This window comes from Dinoponera quadriceps, unplaced genomic scaffold (genome assembly GCF_001313825.1).
Source record: "Dinoponera quadriceps isolate SergipeBrazil2010 unplaced genomic scaffold, ASM131382v1 scaffold1750, whole genome shotgun sequence".
Lineage (NCBI taxonomy): Eukaryota > Metazoa > Arthropoda > Insecta > Hymenoptera > Formicidae > Dinoponera > Dinoponera quadriceps.
Window position 1 is genome coordinate 2,184,022 of NW_014556445.1, and position 22,215 is coordinate 2,206,236.

A 22,215-nucleotide genomic window follows, 5' to 3' on the forward strand; every position below is an offset into this window, starting at 1 on the left:
CTTAATACTTTTACTATGTGAGACATCAAGAAATTGAACAATTTTTAAGAAATTATGAATACATACCGTCTGTAGATAAAAAGGCCCGTAAATTTTTCCGTATGATCTGCAAGCACATTTCTCAGCGCACTACGAAAATCCTCGGAGGAAAATATATTTTTATAACCGCATGCATAATATATCACTCACTTGGTACGCGTGTATTCGCACAATAAAGAAAACCCGTGTATAGTAGATATTTTATTTTTTCCAACTTAGGAACTGAAATGCCCATATAATAAAAAATATTTATATATTGTAATAATTATTATTATTAAAGTGGGAAAACGAGGGTTACGCTAAAATCGCTCTGCTAAGTATACAAAATGAAGAGAAAACTCGCAAAAACAATCGTAGACTTTTGCTTGAAAACATTCTTTCTCTCTTTAAGATTCTCTCTCGCGGCTCATTCATTCATCGATAGGGATGGGATCAAGTCCGACGTGTACTCAATAAATCTCAGTCAACTTGATACACTTAGGTATTATGTCATCCAAGCCGAGTAGCATTTACAAAACTCGCGGACATATTTCGTCTACTTACAAAGAAGTTAAATGTGACAAAGTGTGAGATCAACTACACATCAAACGGTCTCGACTACCACCTGGAAACGTGCTTGAATCTTCTACGAGTTTACTTCGAGATGCGTAATAGCAGCAGAAAGTGTCGTCGAAAAGAACGTTTCTGTCTTACGTGAAATGAATAATCGAAATCTTTTGAAATATATTCCATCGTTCTGTATCTCCAAACACAAACAACTTGAAATGTTTACACACAGTTCGCGATTTCAGTAAAAAGTTCCGATTACGTACAGAGACGCCTGTTCCAAAGTACTTATAAAAGATCCGAACACGCTGCGGTACAATACTATTTAGAGCGCACTCGATTCCATTCCTATTCGTCGAACTCGTTTGTCCCGTTCACGCATTCTCTCTCTCTCTCTCATACACACACATGCTAAAAAAAGACTCGAGATTTATAAAACAACCGCGGTAACAGAATAAACGAAAAATCATATAAAATTTCCACATGGAATTTTGCACATTGTGTTATTATTCTTTTATTTTTCTCTTAGATTCGCGTCTACCTTTTTCTTAGTCTCTCTAAACTCGTTAAGGGGCTCGTCAAAAGCATATACAAATGACCGTCGCCATTGTTCGATTTCGTAGTCGCTATCTAATCAGTTTTTTTATGGCACGTATTCTCGTACAAGCCCTTCTCCTTGCCGGAGATTCGACAATATCCGCATTCGCCGTCTTTCGTTTCTCGCCACCGTTCGCTTCCTCCGACGCTGTACGAACCCCTGCGATATTACAATGAATCGCAACCATAACGGACCCGTATTCGACATTTTTTTTTTCTTTTTATACACACGCTAGAACCCGGGGAGTCCTTCTCGTTCCTCTCGTTCTTACTTTTTCTTTAATATACGGTTATCAGACTTGGACGTGAAGATCTATGTTAAGATCGTAGTTCTTTCGGGCGATCGCGCCAAAGATCCACTGGTACCCAACAACGCCCGCTAAAACTCTTTTTCATTTTCTTTTTACGAAAGAGACTTACAATAGAATTTTTCGTCGCATAGCACCATTTTGAAGAGCGAAATTCGCGACGCGCTCGACCCGCCGGAAGTTTCGCCGCGATCTTTACAAAAATAACAACAGTGGTGGCATCGTCTCGCATTGTCTCGTTAGCCGGCGCTCACACGCTGCAAATCGATAATTCTGTCTTAGACTCGTTGAATACCACTGGAGAGAGGCTGGTTATCAATCAGCCGCGGTCTCGCAATCGGCGCCGAAACGCCTACTTCGCTATCACGAAAGAACCATCCGAAAAAACGTGAACAATTCATACTCTTGAAAGACATCAATATAGAAATCTGATTTACTTTTTTTTCCCTTCCTCGTCAGGACGATCCGCGAAACGGATCTTCCTCTTGTACGTCTTAGGGTTACGAATGCTTTAACGTTACTCTCATATTTATTATTTTTCTTCTTTTGATCAGAGTATCCTAAAACGAACAAATTCTATCAATATGTCTACATTTAACATGGATATATACCGTCGGTAAATTTTTTTTTCCTGTTTCCGAAGTATTGTGGCCCGCGATGTTCGATCACATTCGGCAGCGATCGCGTAACAATCAAGCCGATTCCGTGAAAATTTCCGTGAAAATTAAACGGAAAAGTAGTACCGCATATTCTCTCTTTCTTTCTTACTCTCGCGTAAACTCTCGGTGTTGGTTAGAAAACGAAAGATTGTCACAAACGTCTTCCGAGCGAAAAGAGACTGTCAGAAATATTCTGCAAAATATCGTCTCTCGTAAGGAAACAGCGATACGACAATCGTTGGCCACACGAGCAAGACAGTCTGTACATTTACTAAACTTAACTCATTACGTAATGTTGAAAGATAATGCAGGATTTACCTAACTTAATGATTTACGTGATTATATGTATATATATACACTATGTACATGGTCGCTGCTATAACATTGCATGCGTGCGCTTATCGTTAGAAGTGACTACAGATCGGTGTGTATGTGTGTGATTGTGTGTACGATTGTTGTATTTTTCTTTTATTATAATGAAAATTCTCTAGCTTATACAGTACATAGGGTTCTCGCGAGCGTTACTACATAAGATTTACCATTACACAGTAAACAATTATACGTTCCGATGATCCGCCGGTCCAGCGTTCGCCGTTTACCTTTCCCCGCGTCGGATTTATCACATCGTACATCGAGTAAGAATCAAAACGCGCCTTGCGAAATAAAAACAGAAAATAAAAATCGACGACCTTGCGACAATTGATTGATATATATATATATATATATATATGCGAGGGCACGTATCCGGAGCGTTAAGCGAAAAAAAGAAGAAACGAAAGCCCAAAGAGCCTAACGGAATGCCCGAATCTCTAGCGCAACACCGAAAATGCAATTTTCCAAAATCAGAAACACCTTGTCTCCCTCGACCCGATCGAAACTTAAACTCTTAACGAACGCGCGTATAAAAACGGTTTAAATAAAATAAACACGCAAGAATAACGATTTTACTTTTTCCTGGCAGAATTCCATTTACTGCACCTCCTTGAACGGTAACACACGGTCGCATTTTTATCACAGGATTTTTTTTCTCTTAATATCGATAATCATTCGGAATCTCGTCCCCCGACGAAGAATGAACGAAACATCGCACATGCTGCTGGACTAACGTATTATTGCAACTCGTCGAACGCACGCGCTCGCTCGCGCGCGTAACACGTCAAATTACACGAACAACATGACGTAAATTCGGAAGATGCGTCATCTTCCGAAGACCGCCAGGCCGTCGTAATTTAATCTTAGCGCGCGACTCCTCACACTATTGATCTCCCTTCCACCGCGGACAAACACTGTGAATAACTCGGTCGCCATCGTTACTCAACCGGTGAAGAAACGACGCGTGGTCGAACGGGGTGTAACGTCGTGTCAGGTCGGATAATCTCATGCGTATCGCCGTCGTACCGCGCGCGCCATCACCATCGGCGTTGATCGCTAAGAGAACTCTCGCTCTGCGCTCTTCGGAAACACCGCTGCTTCTACGACGTAGCGAGAAAATCCGACGGATCAGCCCTTTTTTCTTTTCTCTAATGACGAAAGCGTCCTTCGCTGTGCCGGAAACCCTACATGAGATCCCATTGTCTACTTAGACGTCGGGGCGGCCGGCTGATGCTGCCCCGTCATCCCCAGTCTTGGTTGCGTGGAAGCGAGTAGTTCCTTGTAATACGCGCTGAACTCCGGCGGTAGAAAGGAGGTCGCGGCCGTGGGCGGCATCGGCGGCGGAAAGAGGCCCGCGTTGTAGAACGCGGAGTAGTACATGGGGTCCAGGATCGGTAGGAACTTGCCGGGCGTGTTTGGCAGTTGCGGCAGAAAGGCGGGATTAGTTTGCGGCACCGCCGGCACGAAGCCGGACGGTATGTTAGGTACGCTGTGCCGTCGACCGACCTCACTGTGCCTGGACTCTTGCTGTTGCTGCTGCTGCTGCTGCGCCGCCACCAGGTTCTTCTCACCCTCGCTGATCCTGCGTTGCTGCTCCCTGCCGACCTCCGCCGCGGCTTTCCTCCTGTCGATGCTCATCTGCTGCTGCATCGTCGCGCTCATCCGGGGGAACGGATTGCCGCTGTTCAGGTGATTCAGATTAGGTACGTTCGGTATGACAGGATGAGTCGGTTTCCTCGGGGTGTACGGTGAGACCGGTTCGCTCCTCACTGTGTACTTCCCGTTCATTTGCGGCGGCGGCGGTTGTTGCTGCCTCCTCTGCGCCCCGCTGCTGCTGTGCATCGAACTACTTTTGTTAGGTGGGCTCGGTATCTGCACGTGAGACGGCGCGCTCAGATGGTTGTTCTTCTGCTTGGGATTCACGAGCGTGATCTCGAGGTTATTCGAAGCTATGGTTCGACTGTCGATGACGTTCTGGTAGGCGGGGAAGGGCACTCGCTTCGGACAGTCGGCGGATTTGTCAGCGGGCTTGCCCGCGGGTGAGCTCCGCATTTCCAGATTCAACGGATTAGGCCTCGGCACTACAGGTACTCGAACTATTTCTAAACTGGGCCTGGGGAAGGTCGGCTTTTCGCTGAACTTCTGCGTCAGATCGAGGACACCTCCGTGTCCGATGTCGCCGCTCGTACCGCTCGACTGCAGATGTTGCAGGCGGTGCTGCTGATGCGACGAACGATACTTGGGTGGGACGAAGATATCCTTCGGATTCCCGTAAACCGTCCTCTCGTTGTGCACGAATATCGACCTCGACTGCGTGACCTTCGGTGGCGGCAGCCTGCCGTTCGGAACGTTCGGCGGTATGAAGCGATTGTTCGCGGCCGTGAAGTTCGACGGCGGAGGGACGTTTGCGTTCGCGTACAGCTGCAACAGCGCGGCGTTGTTCGAGCTGCCCAGATTTATCACCCGGCTGTTCACCATGTTGTTGTTCATCGTACTGTTGTTGTTGTTGTTGTGATGGGCCGGTTGTTGCTTGGACGCCGCCGCGGGCGGCAGTCGCGGCTGATGGTGATGATGTTCCTGCGGCGACGGCAGCATGTGGCCAATGTCGGGCGTCACCGTGACGGATATCAACTTGGGAATGGAGTTCGGTGTGATCGGCGACGGATACGAGATCGGTGGCTTCTCCTCGGACGACTTCATCGTGGCCGGCGGCGGTGGCGGCTGCTGCGCGATGTTGCTCTGAATCACGCTCGGCCGCGCGTCCAAGTCGACGGCGGTGACCTCGAGGCCGCCTTCCCGTAAAATCTCGAGTTTGCGCTTCTTGAAGCTGGGAATGATGATCTTGTCCCGGCTCGTGTCGTTCTCCGTCTCGAGATCGATTACCTCGGGCGACCTGGACGGCGGCACTACCATCGTCTTCTCCGCGAAGATGGACTTCTCGCCGAACAGCGGTATGTTCTCCTTGCCCTGCGCCAGCAGGTTGGTCTGCTTGGGATCCAGCTTGATCTCCTTCATGTCCTTCTCCGGCGGTGGCGTCAACGTCACGACCGTCGACGCGTTCGTCGCTACGGTGGTCACAGGCAGGCCCGGTGGCGAACACGATGGTGGAACTTGCTGAGATATCAGAGGACTGTTGAGCTGCCTTTCCAAGACGCTTTGACTGCCGGCGCCGTTCGTAGGTGTCGTGGAGGGTGTGCTGCTAGGCGTCGAGATAGACGTGTTGGAGGATGGCGGTGGACTTGGCAGTTGGCTAGCTTGCTGGCTGGAGGGTATCGCGCTATTGGCGATCATGGTGTTCAGCGACTTCAGACGTTCCGGCTTCACTCGCACGCTACGCAAGGAGGACGTCTTGCCGGCCTCGGTCTTGGGTTTCTCGCTCGAGGAGAGCAAAGTCTGCAAACGCAAGACACGTGTCACGAGAAATTCTACAGCGGTCGGTGGAAAATTGTTGTTATTTTCGACGCTGGACATATCCTTCTTCGTTATTTTTCTAACCGCAGAAATAGTCAGGAGAACTATTTCTCTAGCGAGTGTTGCTATAGTGTCAGCGATAATAACCTTACATGCTGCTGCAAAATGTTTGGCGGCAAAAATTCATGATTTCCTAACCGATTCAACGTTACTCACCGTCGCTGCTGACATTATCGACTGCAGGGGTGATGTTGTGATCGCGGGAATTACTTCTACGGGCGGAGGTGTCTCCGACGGATACGGATCGCTAGGTTCTTCCTTGATGTCGGAATCTTCCGACACACTCGTGGTTTTGGTACGTCGCCCATGGTTCAGTTTGACTTTCGTGTCTTCGCCTCTCTGATACCTCTCGTAGGGTAACAACAACCTGCAAATAGACCTCGTTATCGCACAGTCTGAACATCTTTATCGAAATCGCTGCAGAAATGCGGAAAAAAATCACAACCAAATGTCGCGGAAATACGAACGCTCGAGGTAGAAGTGAGAATCGTGAGAAGACTCCACACGCGAAATATACTCTCACCTCTCGTAATGTCTGCGTGTTATGGTCGCGGCGCTAGTCGAGCCTGTGTTGCCGCCGATATCGTCGTAGATCGTTTTCCAAAGACGACCGGCGCTAACAGAGTCGTAACCACCAAGCATTTGCACCTTCGTGTAGAAGAGGAATAGGTCGACTGCGGACAAGAAGAAAGCAGAGATGTCGTTACGACGACACGCGCTCTAGCAGGACGCGTGCTCTCTCAAGTGCAATCAGTGCATCGTCATTGAGAAGCAGTCAATAGTCACTAATAATTATAGTTATAAGTATAACGCTGCAAATCAATAAAATTTCATCATAAAAGTCTATTAATAGCAACTATTTCCGAAGAAATTTAACTGCAGAAACAGTGAGAAAAGATATTATTTACTTTTTTTTAATCTTAAGATATTGTCAATGATTTTACCCGAAATATTTTTCATTATGTTTAATTAATTTAATTTATATCGTATTTGAAAAACACGCTTATCCCGATGGAACTCAAACTCGAAATTTCCAGCTCTTGAGTATGCTATCATACAAATTACGCCAAATACAAATACGTATAGTTGAATATATATACGATGTATAATATATATTTCTGCTACAGGACAGGCGTAACTGCGATTTGCAGTGAATCTTTCATTGGCAGTCGGCATTGGCTTTCAAAGTCAGTGAAGTATTAGATGAAAGAGCTGAGTGGAGGAGTTTTCGCTAGAAATTAATGCTCATTGATTATCGGTAGGATATTGTTTCGCTGATTCAATTAGTGACGTTTTCACTGATTGGACTTAAGAGAGTAGTATGCGATCGCGACTGCGATTTCGGGAGAAGGAAACCCTGCTGTGTGTTAGCTCTCTGCAAGTCTGACGGGCCGTGGCACCGTTTTTTTCGCGAGCACGAGATTTCGCGGACCCAGAACGGGAGGACGTTCTGAGTGTCCTCCTCCGATCGTTACTGCGCGCGGATACCAAGGGAAAGAAGTTAAAGACGAGATACTGACTCTGCCTGTAGCCCAGCAGTGGCATCTTTCCGACCGGCGTACCCCGAGAGTTCATGAAAGTCTGCACGTCGCTGATGAACTTCTTCTCCTCCGCGCTGGTATTCCTCTCGCTTCGGCGCACCGCAGACGAGGGCGGTCTGCCCACCATGGGTATCACCAGGCTGGTGCTCGCCGACATGCTCTTCGATGTCGACGCGACCGAGGCTTCGCTCTCGTTGCTCGACTCGCCCGGCGAAGCGCTGCGCTTTTTGCGCTTTCTTCGCGGTCTGCCCTTCAGCTTCGGCGCTGCAAATTCAAACAGTAGACATATTTAATCATCGCTGAGACTCGCCTCTTTGATTCCGCTGTCGTGTACGTACAAAAACATTCGAGTTTACGAAGTGGACGACCGTATGTTGTTTATAAAGGTTTACATAGGCCGTCTAAAAGTACTCGATCGTGTTTCTCTATTTTGAAAGTAAATTTAGCCTCTCTCGTATATTCTCTCGACTTCAAAGAGAGATATCGAAGGCTCTGAAGGTAAACAATCGGTGAAAGAGAAAAAGACAGAAAGAGATTCGACGTAAGAGTTGCCGCTGGATGTTCGGAGGTGCGACGATAGTTTTAATTTTTTAATCTTATCAGGAGGGTAAAATTGTCCAACAACGCACACGCCGAAATCTGTTTTTTCAGACTCTCAACATACATGCGGTATTGTACACCGTCTTTTCTACGTCCAACCAACCTTCCTAATCCGCAATTAATATTCATACTAATTAACACTCTAAATATCCCCTGTAACTTGCGAAAAATATTGCGTGACTGAGGCTTTATCTTCTCCTGTTAAGACTTAAAAATTTAAATTATCGCGCACCCAACATTTAGCGATGATTTATATAACAAGTCTCTCTCTCTCTTTCTGTTTTGAAAGTAAATTTAACTTCTCTCGTGTGGTATTTGGGCTATCGATATAAGATTATCAATATATATGGTACTAAATATTATTTGATTAAATTCTACATTAAAACACACGTTTGTCGTGGATTCAACCGACGGAATAGATTTCGCATGTTTCCAGTATTAATCGTAAGCACGATAGTAAGCCGGTCTGCTCGCTCGAACACTTCGTAGTATAGTTCCAAGGCCGAGAAGGCATTTATTTTGATATACAACGTCGCTGATAAACAGATCCCGACGTGAAAGTCACTCGGAAATTCGTAGTAAAGCGATCCGAGATCAATCATTTCCGACTTTATTAATTTAATCATTCAACGGAAGTTCCACTCTTCGTGATAGATTTTGCGCGTCGTGAATCTCGCGCGAGGCGCAATACCTTCACTCCGACCTACATGTTTCGCAAATATCATTAATTATCCTGAAACGATACTTGCGAAATCCTAATCACTTCGATCTACATTTCTTATTCCCAACATATTGCTCAAACAAATTCGTCATAGAGATAAAAGATAAGAACGTTACGTAGTGCGGCGAATGTTGGTAGCTTTTCAACTGTATTTTTCGAACGTTTTTATACATAATGCTCGACCGGTTTTACGGGGAACAATGTAGTTTGATCGATCAAATAATTCGACACCATATATATCCGACTGTCGACACACAACGTGTGCATACGCTCTCACGGGCGGAACAGACTCAAAAACGCGAGCCGATATTACGCCGCGCGCGCGTCGCCTCCCCGAAGGGAGACTCGTCTTACCGCGTATGTTCAGGTACACCACTTTATTGTTCCGAATTTTCATCAAGATAGCCATCGTGTCGTCCGTCGTGGAGATTCGAGCTCGAACATTCGGCGAAAGCGCTTTATCGGCGGCCGCGCGGCGACGTTGTGTTAGACGCTCAGAGAGCAGGCGGCTACAAAATAGCTTCTTGCGCGCGGCAAACGTGTGCGAGAGCCCCGGCAAAAATGTGACGGGCACGAGAAACAAAACAAACGATGTCGTAGTATCGGACCGCGAGTTGCACTATCGGATGCGCCGGCGCGTGTCAACCACCGGCGGATTCGCGGTAGGCCTCTTGCGTCAGCGACTGCTAATCAGCAGTCTTTCCGAAATGAAATTTTCCGCGGCGTATCGCCTGCTACAGTCAACAGGAATCAATTAGTTGGCGCGACACGTGCTACACGTCTTCACGGTGTATCGACTATATACACACACACACACGCACAGTGTCCACATCCGCGCTCGACTCGGCACTCGCAATGCTGCGCTAAATCGCGCCGCGGAATCGCGGAACGAAACAAAAGCGGAGAAAAAAGGCCGGCAGCGACGAGCGAGTCGCGCGATGACGAAGGCAGCTGGATCGCGACTTCGAGCGGACACTTCGATCGCGGTGAACGGGGATCACGATGAATGGGATCGCGCGGGATCTGCCCGCGGTCTGCGTTGTTTACGATTTTTCGATCGGCCGATTCGAGTGCAACTCGCACGAGCGCGCCTCGTCGCGTCAACGTGGAAACGTGCGTGCATACGTACGTGTGCGTGCGTCCGACACTCGACGTGCGTGTGTGCGCGCGTTCCCCTCGCTCGTCGAATTACGGTGCGAACGAACGAGCGATGCGTCGGAAGCGACAAATGCGAGCTATGACGGACAGAGATCCGCCGACGCGCAATACGATCTAGCGTAACCTTTCGGCCGCGCTGCCCTGCCCTTATCTCGTTACACCCTTCGGAATTGTTTCCACGTCAAACGCGCGACGAAATTGCGCGTCGCGGAGCCCCGCCGCTCTTTTTGTTCTTCGCCGCCGATTTCGGCGGCTCATCCGTTGCAAAGGGAGTTTCACGTCTCGCGGTATTGAACGCGTGTCTCTTTATGCTGCGTTATGCGCGCTGTTCGAGAGACGTGGAAGGAAATCGAAGATAATATCGCTCGATCCCCCACCATTCCGCGTCCCTTTGTTCTTTTTGATGTTTTATAAACACCCGTAAAATGAATTTATTACCATGAGGGAAGATATTTTGATAATGCATCTCGTCGAGAGGGGGGGGGGGGAACGATGCTGTTTGATGCGAATGTCGCTTGTTACACGGCAGAAATATATCAATTACAATTGTTGATTATTCATTATACGGAAAAGTACACGGGAATATCACGATACTTATGTCATATTACAATGGGTCGGGGAGGCTGGTAATCGAATCGCTGTGAAATGTTCCACGCTTCATAATTTCGTTTTGAAATTGTAATCTCATCATTTCTCGGTACCAACGGCGATCGATAGCTCGCGGCGTGTTTTGCGTCTTTTTTGTTCCACATCGAGCTAGTTATTGACCCTTCGCGTAAAGTAATATTTCATCCGAAAAATCTTTCCGAATAAAAGTTATTATACAGCATGTCCAGTCAATCACGGCACAACCGGCGGTGAAATGATTGCCGTTGAAAAAAAAATCAAGTAAAAAAAATATGGAGTGAATTTTTGTCGATTGGTTGCGCGGTTTTTGAAAAGAATCATGACGAACGCGAATATCGCGTGTATCGACGTCTATAAGTTGATTAGAATATCTTTTTACGTAATGCGGATAATTATTACCATTATTATAAAGAATTTTTAATGACGGAAAAGCATATCCGTATCGTGCATTCGCAATTACTGCATCTCGTTGTTTCGGAAAATTAATGAAGATTTGTAAAGAACACTGGCGTATGTCCGGTATCTAATATATCATATGTCTTTATCTAATATATGATATAATAGTGATATATACACAGGCACGCTGCGTAAGGCGCGTATATGTCGTGTAAACGAAATCTAATGTCGTAACGATTGTTTCAAAAGTCAACAGGCGCACACGGTACATAGTCAAACGCCGAGGTGTTCCAAACACAAAGAGTAAACTCGCCCAAGTATTCCTTCGTCAAGTTCGTCTTTGTATTCGAAGCGTGTCGCACATACACGCACACACTGTCCCTGTACTGGATATTACCACATTTCAACGCTCGAAAGGCACGCGACCGATCGAGGAATTATTCCGCATTATTCGAAAATCCGTTTCACGTTGTTTCGTCGATACAGAGAGAATTAGTGGAGGAATCCGCGAATTATGGGAAACAACCCGATCGATCTCGAACGAGACGATCCGTGCAAATCGAAGCGAGACGTCCTCTCGCATGACTTCCGATATAAAATGAATCTCGCGGTTAAATTAGCGGCGGCAACGTACCTAAATGATTGCACAACAGCTCGTGGGTCTCGAGGTCGGGGTAATCGAAGGTGTCCCTGCAGAAGAGCACCCTGGTGCCGGGAGTCGCAGTGAAGCCACCTAGGGCAGCCGCGATAGACGAGCACAGCCAAGAGGGCTCGGCGCCCTCGAGCCTACGTAGGAGCGCCCGGTAACGGCAGTACCTGGGATATGAGAGCACCACAACCTTGGTCTGGAAGCCGCAGTCCGCTCTCCTCGTGGAATTCAGGTTGCTCTCATATTCCTTCTGCTGTTTGTCGACGTCCGAGAAGTCAATCCCCGGGTCAGTGAGCACTTGTGGCTGCGGCATCTCGTATCTCAACGGGCTCGTCTCCGGGGACGATGTCGGAGTCGTCGGGTAGAACACCTCTCGACCCCATGACCATTCTAACGTGGGCGACAACCACGTGACGAGATCGTGCACGCGGACGACCACCTTCTCCGAAATCGTCAGCACCTCGTCCTGTAACGAAAAACAAAGTTTCTCGATGTAGCATGACGCAGGATGAACGTAGGAAAATTAATCTTAGACCCGTTAAAAAATCATTTAATATAGGTAAATTATATATTATATAAAGAGAGGCAAAACTATTACCACTTTGAATATCTTTAAAATATGAGGATAGGCGAAAACTTATCTGTCTCTGACAGAAATTTCATATCGATTCTAATGGTCGTAATCACTTCGAACATTTTCTGTAAACTTTTTTCTTCATTTTCATCTAATCATTAATAAAGGATTTTTATTTGTCGAAGATATTCGAAATAGTAATGGTTATTGCTTCATCTTGTATATAATTATATATTATTATAATTATATATATTTTTATAATTATAATTACACATATATATTAATATATATATTTATATATACTTTTTTATTAATGCGTGACCACAATTACAAACACAGACTAGTTATAATGTCAACGCAGATTTTAACAAACGAATGCCGCTATTGCGTACAGAAATTCCAGAAAAACATTTGTTGCATATCGCATTTAAACAATTGGTTTATTTTCTATTCTCTCACTAGATTGCACTTTTTACCGTTAGAGTGCGACGAGTATATAACTTAACGTTGAAGGGAAAGAGAACAAAGTTGTGGTGCAACTCTAACTCGGGAACAGAAAACAGACCTAATATTCGATCGAACAATCTACAGGAGCTTTACCTCGCGAGGAAAACTCGATTTCCGCCTTATCGCGCGAGCGCGACAAGCTCAAGCTGGATAGAGGCGCGTCGGCAGATCGCGCATTTAGCACACGAGGGAAGAACTTGCGCGGTAACTTGGCGACTTCGGACGAAAATCACGGAAGATTTTCACGGCAGGACTCCCGTTTACCTACGCGAGCAACTACGCGCGTACTCGACGCGTTTACCGACTTTCAATTCGAGAGGTAGCGACTCTACGTGAGTACGCCGGGCACTTCCGCGAGCTTTCCGCGCGGATATAAACCCGTCCGCGGCACAGTGTGTTACAGTCTTTCCCTACCCCCGACTGTTATACGCGAACGTTGTATATGCATGTATAATCCACGCGACATAAACCGGTGGTTTATGCCGCACCTCGAGTGCATCGTTATCTACTCCGCCTCCACGATAATTTAATTGTTCGTCGTCGGTGGAGTGACGTCATTTTCGCCAAGTTTGACTTACTACTTGCTCTCGTACATCTCTCTCTTTCCCTCTCCCTCTGCTTTCCGCATTAAACGCATAAATTATTATCGCCCGTTCGAGCAGAGTTCAAACGCTTACGCAACTCCAACAGTATCGCGTGTACACAAATGATGTGATTGCACGTTGTACGCGCGTAAATTCATTTAATTAGCTATGCGTCTATTTATATAATCACTTGTCTCTAGTATACGCGCGAACGGAAATAATGGTTATAAGTGTAATTATATAGTGTGGCTCATTAATCGAGCGTTTTATCTCTCTCTCTCTCTCTCTCTCTCTCTTTCTCTCTCTCTTTCTTTCTAAATACGAGCGATATGATAACAGTTATCCGAATAATTTTTGTTCTATTTCTCGGTCCTCCTGTCTGCGACAGGCACGATAATAATTAATAATTATACGAATAATTACGCGCACCGATCCGTCGAAATCTCTTGGCTTTATACAACACGAGCAAACGAAAACAATTTTCCGCCGCGTTTCCGGACGGCGACTCTTTCCTCATGACCACCGACGATATATAATTCGATAAATTTTCCGCGCAGCTGAAAATCCGCACCGTAAGGCGGACACGCTCTTTCGGTAATTGCGCAACGCGCCAACCGAAGTGTGATTTACCTCTTACACGCCCATGGCGATTTTACACGGCGGATAGCGGAAGATAATTTATTGGCGTTGCAATATCTATCGAGCCGAAGTTCGGAAACGACTTTATTTATACGTGACATAATGTTCTATTTGGCTTGGGAGCCACTGTTGCCCGGGTTATACTTTCATCTTTTAGCTCACTCTGTGTGTGTGTGTGTTCGTCTGTATTCCACAACCCCCTTCGCTCCGTTCCTCCCGCTCTCGTCCACCCTCCCTCATCCGAGAGAGTTCTTCCAATAGTAGTTTCCCTTCTACTATAACCTTTCTACCGGTCGGCTTCTGTCGTCTCACTCTATCGTCATCCTCCCTTTCATTCTCTCCACCTCAACCCCTTTCTCGCTCCCCGTCTTTGTCTCATCCCGCCTTTCCCTCCTCGTCTCTCCTGTTCCAGCATGCTCAACTCCCCTTGTCCCACCATACGCCTCATTCCGTCGTCCCCACTTATTCGCTCACTGTGTTTCTCCCCGACGTGTGTTTCCCGTCTCGTTCTCTCTCTCAACCACCGATGCTAGCGATGGGCCCGATCCAATTCCCGAGCTGTAATTTTCAATCGATTCGCGAACAGCTCTCTCTCTCTCTCTCTTGCTTTTACACACTCACCGAAAACCATTGACAGACGTTAGAACAATCGCCGTCCGATCTAATAAATAATCGAATCACGCCCGCGTCGTATCGCATTTAATCGCTCGACGATTAATTAATTTCAGGCGTGACACTAAACACAGCCCGAGAGAGACATCCGAGGAATAATTTTGGTTGCGAAAAAATAGGCGGCTCTTTCGAAACTATAGTTTTTCGTGTTGCGACGATATTAAATTCGCCGAGTTGTGGACACGTGATTGTAGTAATTTCATCGGGATATAATATCGTGAAATCTATTTATCATATAAAATGTAATCGAGAATATACGAAGGCTTCGTATATTTTACGCGTATTGATTTATAGCGGAATTAATGAAATCCGATGAATACATATCGGAGAGAGGGTCGCTTTAAAAATATTTTAACGCGCGTCTCGACGTGGATCGAATTGCGTAACTTCCCGCTTATTAATTATTACGTCGCCGTTCGACGACCAATAGTTTCGCGAGTGGCCGTGATTTCGCGAGCGTTTTAAACAAACGAATCCATAATCGCGAAATTATACGTTTACTTTGCCGATGTTAAGATAACTCGCGGTCGGCTCTGTCTACGAGGCAGTTCGCCGAGTGCGAGAGGTTAATTCCACGGAAGAAAAGGTCGCGACCTTCGTAGCCGCGAGTGACCTTCCGTATCGATGCCTCGACGAAAAAAGTATCGGTACCGTTTGAATCACGCTTGATCCCATCGCTACGTTATCCCGCGCTCCGCGCAACCACTCGTCCTGTCTCTTTCGTGTCCAGGCGAATCTCGACACTAAAAACAGAACCTGACGCGAACGTGTATCTCCGCTAATTCCTTTACGTCTTCTAAATGCTCTTAACCCTTCGACGTCCAACGATCGTTGCCGATTGAAATATTTCACGTGTATCACCCCCCCCCCCCCCCCCCCCNCCCCTCCCCTATTCTCCGTCCGTCCTCGATTATTCCCACTGAGCGGAAACTTTTTCCCCGTTTTGCGAAAAAGTCACATCGTCGTTATTCCGTCCGGCGCATCGTGAATTTTCTCAGGCTTTCAGAATCGATTTATTACGGACGATTTCACGGAAGTGTCCGGCGGAAGACGCCGGATCTTACGGGGTTTCAGACAACTGTTCGGCTTGCCGGGCACGATTCCGCTGATCGATTGTTTTTGTCCGCGACGCCGGCGACCGTGATTTTTCGCCGGTGAGTAATTCAATTTTCGAGTTTGCAACTTGTGTTGCGTGAAGTCGCGCGGATTGAACGGGCGCAACGTTGTTAACGACAAAACGGCGAAACAAATGTATCGGTTTGCGAAGTTGGAAGTACTTCGCGCGGCAAGTTAGACTCATTGTACGAAACTTGTCGCGAGTCGATATTTTGGTTCTGCGTTAACCCTGCAAATTCCGTCGAACTTGAAGAACCGACGGGGAGTCTCGAGGTGTAACGTTGTGCAGACTATTGTTCTGCGATATTAGATATAATTGTCTATTACGCGCCATTCATCGCCTGCCGGCGACAATCACCGCGCGCGCGACGACTTTGTCCTTTTTTCGAAGGTGTCGTTTGTTTTAGTACTCTCACGCGTGACTTTTCCATGCCGACTGCTTACATTACGTCTCGAGCGAGCGGAGTACGCGTATCGGTGTGTTATAATTCGACTCTTGAAATATTAAATCGGGCCCCGCCACCGCGTTAATCAATACGTGTTTCTCGGATCGAATTGTACTGACGCCAGTGTCACGAGCGTGTGTTCGAAATGCAACGATGAAGCAACTAGGACTAGAATGCTGGATCGAGGGCGCAGGATGCCAGGACGAAGGCAGTGGTCATCATGTTTCCAGGTATGTCGAATTATTTGACGTTGGACGAATTTATCGAGGATAAGGAGATATCGGAGTAGAAATTTAGAGTCAAGCGTAAATCTCGCTTGTGTGCTACTCTATGTTAAATAATGCCCTTTGAGCACTGACATTTTGAGCAATGACATTGCGAATTTATCAATATTTTCTTTTCACTTCTGTTTAGTTTTATTATTATACCGAGAATCTAAATTTAAATCTTTATCGGCTCACAGAGCATTATTGGACATGCAACTGTCATTTTTGCCTTAACAATTTCTTCTCTTTTTAATCCTTTCGAATTTCTAAATCCTATCGAAATGTGCTTAACGTGGATAAAAATATAATAAGAAATTATGAAAGAAGAATATTGTTTTATTTATCAATTATGTATTATTATTTATCATTCCATTGTTTACTCTTATTAATTATTTAATATTTGCTTATCGCATGTATTTTATTTCTAATTAAGCCATGTAATTATTTATTACATTGTTATTATGGAATTAAAAATAAATATTAAATGAGATGTAATAATGAGATAATCAAATATTAAATAATTGTTGAATAAATGCTTTTTTAACCTCAACATGGAGGAAATAACAATAAATAAACATTTGTAATGTTAAAATAGAACGTGTAGTATACAGGGTGTTAAAAAATTAAATCGACAAATCGACTTTGAAGAAAAATTCAAGAAAGAAATTTAAAATATATTCAATATATATTCAAATATATTCAATATATATTCAAAATATATTGTTTTTTGTTAATACTAATATACATTTTTTGTAATATACATGTAATACATTTTTTGTAATATACATGTAATATACATGTTTTTGTAATATACATGTAATACATTTTTTGTAATATACATGTAATATACATTATTGTTCATACTATTTTTCTGCACGACGTTTTAATTTGATACTATATAGTATAAATAAACTATAAAAACTATGAAAAAGTTAAATTCTTCCATTAAGGCTCGGCTATCTCGCCGCAATTATGTTTTATGGCGTCATAGGCGAGAAATGACACGCAGTAAGTTTTTTACGTTATATAGCTTTATTTTTAATTTTCTTTGAAAAACATAATTTCGTAAAATATGCGGCAAACTGCATATCAAAACTTACTGTATATTATTTCTCGCCTACGATATCGTAAAACAATATGGCTAGGCTGAACCTTAATGGAGGAATTTGATTTTTCCATATAATTTATTTATATCATATTAAAACAAAATTTCGTAGAGAAAAATGGTATTAACCAAAAATACTTATTTTGAAACCGTCTATTTCCCTTCAAAATTGGTCAGTTTAATTTTTTAACATCCTGTATATGTAGGACAATATATTGTATAATATTACATTTCAAGATTCTCTCCATCGATCCCTCGACGGAATTTGCGAGGTGGATGTAGAATCATAAAATTTCGACTCGGATTCCTCAGCAAACGCAATGTATTTTACGTCCGCGTGTTCTACACACACACACACACACACACACACACACACACACACACACACACTTATTCTTTCCGCCGTGCATCTCGGAACTTCTGCCGGCTTGTAATAATCGGGCAAAATATCGTTTCGCGACTGTAACGAACCAAATGCCAGAGAGTTGGCGTCGAGAAGACCCTCGGCGTCGCGGGTCACTGCACCTTTACGCGGTAAAATCGATGAGCGGTATATAATCGTTTTTAATAGAGAAGTCGAACCACTTGCGTCGCGAGTTACTATAGACTCTCGCAGTCGCGTTCACGATAACGTGATGTGGCAATATCATATAGGATTCGCTCGATATTATCGCCACGTAAGCATTTGTATTACGAATCGAAGCGTGTCTTTATGAGCCCGTAATGAATACGTTCGCCACTAAAGTATACCGCGCGCAGCGTATTATGTATTATTTGTCACACCCGGAGCTCGTAACGCCTCTAGTCTTCCCCTCTGTCAAGCCCGATCGTTATTTAATTGTTCACCGTCGTGCTCTTACGCTAACAGCTTGTCGGAAATCGCGGTCGCGGAGGTAAATAGTTTCTCTCACGTTCACATGAGCGTGTGTGCTATAGCCAACTGTCAAAATTTCATTTCATCATACGCGCATAAAGCGTGCGTCGAGTGCTTCCTGGCTCATTGATTTTTTTCATCGTCGTGCGACCCGCCCGTCAAAGAAATTCGATTAATCGCTATCGAATCCGAGCCCGTATACGTTGTATTCTTACGTGATGAGAGCGGTCGGCTGAAGCCGGGAATTCCGATAAAAAGCTCCCCGTGATAAACGGCTTGTTTTGTCCCGTAAGTGACGTACTTTGCGCCCGTTATTACATCTCTCCGCGGCGAGTAAAATCTAACACGGCCTAAATGTTTCGCATTAATTCTCGCGAAATTCTCTATAAAAGAGAACGCCTCTTCCTTTCCCACGGCGATAAAATATAGATAATTGGCCGAATCGCAATAAGTACACGGCTGCATGAGCTTTCACTTTTCCGACTCGTATCCGCCGACTTTCGCGTTTCGCGCGGGGAAACGGATGAGCTCGTTTCCGCGTGCGGACGTGCGCCAGCGCGCGCTCTGTCGTCGTTACGATTGTCCTCACGCATCCGAATACCGTTGGCGTCGCGGCCGCAACGCGACACGATGCGACGACGCATCGGCTGCAATTCAGTCCCGCGACGGTGCAACGCATACGCCGACGTCGAGTGCCCGATCGAAAGGAAAATGTATTCCGACATTGCTACTATGACAATTCATTCGCGTACACACCGATAATCCATCAATTCCCCAGGAATATGTCTGACGCAGGAAGGCCGAGTTTCCCTCTCGTTGGAGAAAGAATTTGACAATGTAAAACATAACGCGAAAAAAAAAATTGTAAAAACTATTAAATTGTTGGAGCAGAATCAAACATACGCGCACCATTTTCCGCGTCTCTTTCTTCCCGCGTCTTAAATTTAGCGGAAGTTATCTGAGATGCAACGATACACACGGAGCGAAAGGAAGTAAGACGTTCGTAAAAATCAAGGCGGAAACTCGCGCGACAGCAAGTCTCGCGTGAGGGTCCAAAATTGCTAGATACGTCTCTGCGACTCCCTAGCATCGAGAGGTCGGTGGATGAGATATCGCAAACGGCAATGTTTCGTACCGCTAGACGCAGTAAAGAGGGGGGATGAAGTCGGAGGGCTTAGGCCAAGCTTGGGTGGGGCTAATTATCAATACGAGAGAAGCGACCGGAGGCGAGCGGTGGGGTGAGGTGAGGAGAGGAGAAGAGTGGAACGGGGAAAACGGGGGGAACGCAAACTGCATCGTTAGCTTTTAAAGGAAGCTAAAAGACTGGCGAAGCTAAGGGGCTCTTTCGCGAAAATTTATATTACAATCGAGTTACAGCGAGAAATTGATAAGAAAATCTTATTTCGCATTTAACGTATATTACGTTACCGTTATGCCGCGTTATATATTTATCAGCGATCGGCATCGTTATTGCGGCACGGCGAATCGATATTTACCTCTTTTCCGTTTTTAGTAACGTACGACGATAAATATTTTAACGCGATAAAGTTCTCTCTCGCCGCGATCTCTTTCTCTCTTCCTCCTCTTCTACTCTCTACGCTGACCTTTTGTATTATACGTAGCCACCGGTTCTAATTTTACATACATACGTTACCGCGCATAAACGGAGGTGAAGCGTTGTGTGTTTTCTTTCCTTTCTTCCACCCCCCCCCCCCCCCCCCCCCCCCCCNTTTTTCTCTGTTCCTCGTCATATTATTAGCATAGTCGCGAAAGTTTCTATCTGAGTAATATCATCTCCCCACCCGGTACTTCCGTTATCTCTCGCGTTTCTCACCCAACTTCTTATATAAGAGCGGTCTTTTGTAACTTAAATTAAAATAGATGTCAAAGTGCGTCGTCTCGAGTCGGCGACGCGTGTACCTACATCGAGCACGGGAGCTCGAATTTCGGTGCCGATGATAAAACGAGCACTTTACATACATACGTGCGATGACAAACGAGCACTCGGATTGTTCGGCGCGCTTTATCTTCGTGTTATCTAAATAGTTATAATTGCGCGAACGCGCGAGGTATGACCGATGAATAGTAATAGCAAAATTCACCGTCGACCGTGTCGGCCTACAATTACGGGCGTCGAGCGTCAATAACGAATAAATTCCTACGAGCGGCGCTTCCATCGATTAAATAATAGCCTTCGAAAAAGATTCCGCCACTTGAATTATATCCCGACGTTCGTTACGAGGCGCATAAAATTTACCGTGCGAACGAATAATTGCAAAATAACGAAGGGAAAAAAGGAGGACGGAGAATCGGAGTCGAGTATAAATCCGTGATACTGCAGTTGACATATTCGCCGAGCGTACATAACACATTCATACGCAGAACGGGATATGTAGCGTCTCGACGGCAGTGGTGGTCAATTTCTTGATTACCGTGGCGCGCAACGCGGAGGGAAAAATCAACGGCGGCCGGGAATAAAATTTTCGAGATGGAAGGGCTCGTTCCAATAAAGCGCGTATCCCGCCGGAAAATTAATGTGCGCGATGCATTCATAATTAAAACCGGATTCTGTCGGAATTGAAATAGAATAGGCACCGTGTACGACGGCTCCGCACGCATACGCGGGGAGCGTTCACGGTTTTCGCCGAATATATTTCGAATTTCGACGGTGGAATCGCTGCATCGGACAGAATCGAATCGTACAACAAATAACATATATCCCGCGAGATGTATTTTTCGGCAACACGCGGCGTATGAATATTGGAAATTTTTGCGCGTATTTGTCCCCGTCGTGCGTTATTTGATCCTTTAACGGTTGACAATACGAGACGAAATGCAAAATACGTGTGTTTCCACGACGCGCGCTCGTAAACCAATTCTAACGTCAATGCGACGCGCAGTCGCGCGCGGAGCCGAATAAATCGCAATCGGAGATGATAATAATAATAAACTAGTCGTCGTCGCCGAGCGACGTGCGGTTTTTTCGCGCGAAACTGAAAAAACGAGCGTGTTGACAGGATCGATAGAATTAATCCGAATCAACCGCAGCTCCTCTAATGTGAATCGACGTTATTGAGAGCCGCTGGGAAGCATAAATCACTGTTAGATTAAACCCTGGAGCACGCAGTAGTAGATGGGCCGATGGTATGCTTTCAGGAAATATAGGGTGACCCAAAAGTTCCGATCCATATTTCATCGACGCGTGCAAGAGAGCTAGTCACTGCTCACTGATGCCAAGCCGAAGCGAATATCTATTAATTTATTAACACGCACACAACGCGCGTAGAATTTCAATATTGCGCATTTCGGCGCGGTGCAATTGCAAATTGTTCGATATTGCCCGCGCGTTGAGTCCGTTTTTGTCCATGTTGATAATATCTCGACGATTATAAGTGTTAACATTCATATTGATATCCGTTTGGTAAAAATAACCTTGCGGATAATCATAATCGCGTATCCCTTGATTATTCCACGTAGCGCCGTTAGATTGGCATTAGGATTACGTGACACGGCGAGAAAAGTACGTCCAATTAACGGCCATCGCGCGCTTGTTTAAGACGATGGTATTACCTTCGTTAAGAATTTACGGTCTGTCCGAGGATGATTCGAGACGAAAGCGCCTCGTAAAGCGAAGCGACGTGCACTAACGATCGATTGTTCCTTAATTCGGCGCCGATGCCGTTTTGTAATTCGGCGCGCCGGGCGAAACGTATTCCGGGTACTGCAAAATTACTGCTTAAACGGGCCA

The 22,215-nt window shown here is 45.5% G+C and overlaps 1 protein-coding gene across 2 annotated transcripts in view; it reads right to left on the reverse strand.

Annotated features, from left to right (window-relative positions):
- Positions 1-227: 227 nt before the first annotated feature.
- LOC106747458 (verprolin-like) overlaps positions 228-22,215 on the reverse strand; it is a 165,224-nt gene continuing 143,236 nt past the window's right edge. The window contains exons 3-7 of one of the 2 annotated variants that reach the window (XM_014624992.1): positions 11,670-12,150; positions 7,555-7,797; positions 6,516-6,666; positions 6,149-6,359; positions 228-5,914 (exon numbers count right to left, since the gene is read on the reverse strand). In XM_014624992.1, coding sequence (XP_014480478.1) covers positions 3,725-5,914; positions 6,149-6,359; positions 6,516-6,666; positions 7,555-7,797; positions 11,670-12,150 — 3,276 coding nt within the window. In that variant the 3' untranslated portion in view covers positions 228-3,724. Of the gene's footprint in view, positions 5,915-6,148; positions 6,360-6,515; positions 6,667-7,512; positions 7,798-11,669; positions 12,151-22,215 lie in introns of both variants that reach the window. The other variant, XM_014624991.1, reaches the window with a different exon arrangement.